A 5,463-nucleotide genomic window follows, 5' to 3' on the forward strand; every position below is an offset into this window, starting at 1 on the left:
CCGCTCTACCAGTTGCTTGTTTGTACACTGGGGACGGGGGGAGTGTTTGCATTTCCGTAGGGGATAGTTTGCACAGTGCAAAAAAAAAAAGGGGGGGGGGCGGTTTCTGCTGGCGAGTCTCCCTAATCGGAAATAGCGTCTATTAGTTGAGCCGACTCCAGAAAACTCACAATCAGTACAAAGTGTACGTACCCAAACCACTCGTCCCGTGCACTTTTGAAGAGGGAGAGCTACAGACATGCAGAGTGAAATCCTGGCTTCATTGAAATCACTGGGAGCGGGGGGGGGGGGGGGCTATCATTGGCTTCAATTGGCCCAGTATTTCACCCAAAATCTAAAATACAGATGAGTGGTTGGTGTATTTTACAACAGGACTGTACTGTGGGTCACCTAAAATAAATGTTATATACCTATTGGAGGTGACTAACCAGTGCTTTGGTGTAAAGAAACAGTTTTCAACTTAGCATAATTAAGATATTTCTCTTCTTTTATAAACGATTTAAGCACCGACCCTATTGTTGGAAAAGTATTTATTTGCAGAATACTCATAAAGAAACCATCCCTCCTTTGAGCTCTGGTTAGTGGTTGTGCATTATTAGACTATACCCTTTCTATTTCGGCTATTGTTCCGAACGCTATTTACATCCTCACCTGCAATCTGACTACAAATGTAACACTTTTAGGTCACAAAAACCAGTGCGTACAAAAATATAGTTTCTAAAAAATCCAAATATTAATGGGCAGAAATGTACAGCCATACTAAGGTCAGGGACTGAACACGTTTCTGTCGTAATTGATAAGGCAACCCATTTACACGCAGACACTGAAACATTGTCTACATCACACCAGGCACCAAGGACACTTCAACACGTTTGCATGCATCCTAACAGCAGAGAATAAACGTACATCCCACCTTCAATAAATTAACTGCTCCGACGTTCATTTTGATAGATCCCATAAACGCTTCGCCTCCCCCCTTCCCCGACAGCTGAGAACTCGACAGCCCCCATCAAAAAGTACACAACATCGGAGCGAACACACGCTGAAAACCAGCCATTTAAAACTCTGGGAACCACCCGTCCCTTGGCCCGTCCCATCAGATCGCGCTTCTGCGCTCCGCGTTAGTTGCCCTGACAGTGCTGAAAGGCTGGAGACTGACACGCGGCCGCTTGGCCGACGAGCCGAGGGCCCCAGAGCCGGTGCCCGTCGCCGCTTCCTCCTCCCGGCCCCAGAGCAGCCAAGGAAGCTCTAAAGTGCACAGCGGTTCAGCCAGCCGAGCCCACACGGTACCCGCCGTGCCGGCCAGGCCGCGCTCTGGCGGGCCGGTCCCCAGCCCCTCCGCCCGGCTCCCGCGGCAGGGTCTGGAGGTGCGAGGGCCGGGCCGGGCCGGGCCGGGCGGCGCCGCGCTCGGCGCTAGCCCGTGGCGCCAGGGGAGCAGGCGGTCGTGCGCGCGCCGGGGGGCTGCCTCAGGGCGTCCGGGTCCTGGAGGCGCAGGCAGCCAGGCTGCCGGCGCCGGCCCCTCCGCCGGAGGAGGGGGGGGCGGCCGCGCCCTTCCTCTCCTTCTGGCGCAGGTGGATCTTGGTGTGGCGCTTCCTCTCGTCGCTGCGGGCGAACTTCCGGCCGCAGAAGTCGCAGGCGAAGGGCTTCTCGCCGGTGTGCGTGCGGATGTGGGTGGTGAGGTGGTCGCTGCGGCTGAAGTTGCGCATGCAGATGCGGCACTGGAAGGGCTTGTGGCCGGTGTGGATGCGGATGTGCCGCGTCAGCTCGTCGGAGCGGGAGAAGCGGCGGTCGCAGCCCTCGGCCGGGCACGGGTAGGGCCGCTCGTGCACCGGCGTCTTGCTGGGCCGGTTCGGGTACTTGCGGGGCCGCAGGATGGGCCGCAGGGGCAGGTTGTGCGGGCTGTAGGCGCTGGCGGGCGGCCGGCCGCCTTCCCCGCCGCCCGCCGCCCCGGCCCCCGGCCCGCCCAGGGTGAAGTTGCGGATGGTGGAGAGCGGCGTGAGCGGCGGCGGGACCCTGAGGGAGTCCAGGGGGCACGGGAAGGGCTTGCGCTCGGGCGCGGCGTGCAGCTCCCGCTGGCACTGGGCGGGCGGGAAGAAGCCCGGGTAATCCGGGATCATGGAGAAGATCCCGCCGTCCGCGGCCGCTTTGGGGGAAGGGTAGGACGGGGGCGGGTGGTAGGGCAGGGAGCCCCCGGCCGAGGCGGGCAGGAAAGCGGAGGCGGGGTCCTGCTGGTAGAGCTCCCCGCAGCCCGAGTAGGGGGGCGGAGGGGAGTACAGGTGCTCCAGGTCCCCGGGCTGGTTCTGAGCCATGCTGCAGCTCAGGGCGCTGCTGGCCAGCGGGTTGGGGGAGGCGCAAGATGCCGTGGAGGAAGAAGGGGCCGATGAAGAGGGGGTGCTGACCCCCTGCAAGATCCCAGCGCTCACGATGTTAATGATCCCCTCCGGATAGCAGCCGGCTCCTGGGTACTGAGGATCGATGGAAAATTTGCCCATGTAGGTAAAAGTCTGATTGCGGGAAGCAGAAACTGCTGGGGCAAAGCTGCTGGCATAAGGCAGATCCAGGGACCTCTTGTCACTCATGTCAACATTGATCATTCCATCTGGGAATTAAAGAAAGGCGATCGGTCAGTGCACGGCCACCCTCCACTCCCAAGGACACCTGGCTGCTTTCAGGACTATGGCTTCACCGAGTTCTTCGCCCTACTAAGAAGCATGTTATCAACATGGCCAAATACTGTCTTGTAGTTCACTTCCCAGTGTCCACCTGCCTATATGGGGCGGGGGTTCTCTCTCTCTCTCTCTCTCTCTCTCTCTCTCTCTCTGGACGCTTTAATTTACAAGTGACATATATTGCACTGATTTCAAGGCTCGCGAGTCCCAACTTTATTCTTAGTTTAATGCATGCACAAAATGAATATAGGATGCCTTGGAGCGGCGTGCCCATAACTAGCCTAACCACATTGCAGCGGACAACTTGCTGTAGTCCCTTTACACTGTAATCTCTCAGCATTCAGACGTTCATCAAATTAGAAACAAGCACTCAGATTTATGTATACATTAACACAGGTAGCCACCGTCCTAATCAGAAAATTCTTTTCTAGTTTTCTTTCTCTTTAGCTGAAATGTGATCAGCAACGTACAATCGGACCGCAAGTCAGACAAGTAAACACCCTGCACATGCACAGCTTAAAAAGTGATGCTTACCTCCTGTCACACTGTTCATCTGGTCATACGGTCCTCCTAAGTCAGCATTGGGGAAAATTGTGACCGAAGTTGGCAATGTGGTAGCGATGTCATCCACAGGATAAATGTTTTCAGATAGCTGATGCACAAAACCACTGAGAGTTACTGGAATTTTGTCTACGGTCTTGGCAGTCATCATTTGGTCAACAAACAAACTTGAAAACAACTTTCACTGCTTGTAGTGTTAATACTGTATAGGGTGAGGGTTATTTGTTTCTTCCACTCTAAAAAAAAAAAATCCAGTAAGTTTATACTTAAACTCTGTCACTGCCTCTGTGTTGCTCTGTGAAAGCTCAGTAGTTGCTGTAGTGTTATTGTAACAGTCAGTGTCCCTTGCAGAGCTGTTAATCACTTGCAGCTCTCAGTAGATGGAAAGTGTTGCAGTAAGTATTTATGGGGAGGCCCTGAATGCCCAGGACGTCACTGCCCATATAAGGACTGAGGAACAGGGACGGGCGAGCCGGGCGGAATCATCACATGGAAGATTAGCCTGCGGTCCCTCTGTAGTCGCATCCGCGCCTGCTGCAGCTGCTCCTCTCACAGGCAGGCTGGTGCTTGGCCGCGGATTTTCGGCAACGGACCGTAACTTTTTATAAAGATAGTAATAGATCCAGTGCACGCAAATTGGGAAAGCCTGTGGGAGGCGCTTGTCTCGCTTGCAGAGCACGAAGCACCGAACGAGGGATATTCCGGTTTCTCAGGCTCTTGCCTAAAAAGGCGAGGATCCGGTCCCTGAGGGTTCCGCCTCTCCATGCCTTTTTAGGAGTCGTTCCGGAAAATTAAACTTCGGAAAGAAAACGAGCGGAGCCGAGACAGTACAGTCAAACCCCTACTCACTTTCTTAGCAGCTTTTAACCGCAAGCGACGAATCAGAAAATAGCTACATTCACGGAATCTGACTTCTTTTTTCTGAATTGCTGGTGGAAAGACACTGATAAGAGTGAATGTGGTGTTGCTTTTTTGGAAAGTGTATGATCTATTTATACTGTAGCGAAAACGGAACTTTTTCTTGTTGTTGTTGTGGCTGCCACTGAAGGAGAGTAACAGAATAACAACAAGGCTGAGCTTAATGTAGTTTTGTCCCAGCAGAAAGAGCGGAGGCTTCTTAACCAAACCGTGCAATTATAGGTTCCCTGTATTTCCAATTAAGCTGGCTCCTGTCCTAGATGGGAGTGTTCAGTTTCTTTAGGAGATGGACCATAACCACTCCAACTCTGGGTCGTTTTCCGGAATATCTCCTCCAAACGTCCTCTGAAGTAATAGGTTTCTCTTAGATGTAACTAGTTGAGAAGCCTTCGCACTGTTCTAAACCTGTATACTTCTCTGGTAACTGCAGTTGCGAAACACATGCTACATAAAACACTTTTCTTGCACCTCTTGATGGAAAACCTAGTTTCTATCATATTTTTAGAAATTAGTTATTGTATTGAATTATTTTTTAAATAAAACTGCCGATGGGGATAACTTTTTCCTTAATGATACATAATCAGTGCTCATTTTACAGGGTTACTTCGACCAATGCAGTTTATTTTCATTAGATATTGATGATCAAGTTCTGTACTGCCTTACACAGCCCATTAATACCCATGCAGGATGCAAAGTATCACAGATTTGGGCCTACGGTTGGGATAGGGACCTGATAATGGCTGCTTCCTTAATCTAAACATAACTTGATACCTGCAAATTTGAAAGTAGAACATTCATCTGCAGAGGATTATTGTAGCACTCTTACTCCTAGAGAAAAATATAACTAGTAGAGACAAAAGAAAGGGACTTTTATGGTCCTGAAATGTATGTTTCCAATTATTTTATTTTGCCAAATAGTTTAGTACCTTCTATCTCCCCAACTTATTCTGAAGAGAAAAGGTTTCTTTCCAATTATGGCATCTCAGAACACAGTTTAAAGGACGAGCTGGGTTTTTATTGAAGAAGAAGAAAAAAAACAGAAGAGAACAAGTTAGATATTTCAGTTTTCAGCGTGTGGTAACTAGCGTGTAAAACTTGCAACCGCACTGCTGACATTCTCCACTGGAAAGATCTCCTATCCGTAAAACTTCCTGTTCAAGCGCCACGCTGTGGAAAAGGTGTCAACTGCAGGTTAAAGACACTATCACCCGCCTTGATTGCACTATGGAAAGCAAAGCACACCACAAAACCACTTTCTGATAACGTGCATGCACATAGGGCTCCCCAGTTTTCCGGAGATATTTTGTATTAGTTC

At 51.0% G+C, this 5,463-nt stretch overlaps 1 protein-coding gene across 1 annotated transcript; it reads right to left on the reverse strand.

Moving 5' to 3' along the window:
• Positions 1-513: 513 nt before the first annotated feature.
• Positions 514-4,601, reverse strand: EGR2 (early growth response 2). Its single transcript, XM_038410721.2, has 2 exons — positions 3,204-4,601; positions 514-2,599 (listed from the first exon to the last, which is right to left on the reverse strand). The coding sequence occupies exons 1-2, from the start codon at positions 3,379-3,381 to the stop codon at positions 1,467-1,469; spliced, it is 1,311 nt and encodes a 436-aa protein (XP_038266649.1). The 5' UTR covers positions 3,382-4,601; the 3' UTR covers positions 514-1,466.
• Between the last annotated feature and the right edge of the window lie 862 nt (positions 4,602-5,463).

The sequence above is a fragment of the Dermochelys coriacea genome, chromosome 7 (genome assembly GCF_009764565.3).
Source record: "Dermochelys coriacea isolate rDerCor1 chromosome 7, rDerCor1.pri.v4, whole genome shotgun sequence".
Lineage (NCBI taxonomy): Eukaryota > Metazoa > Chordata > Testudines > Dermochelyidae > Dermochelys > Dermochelys coriacea.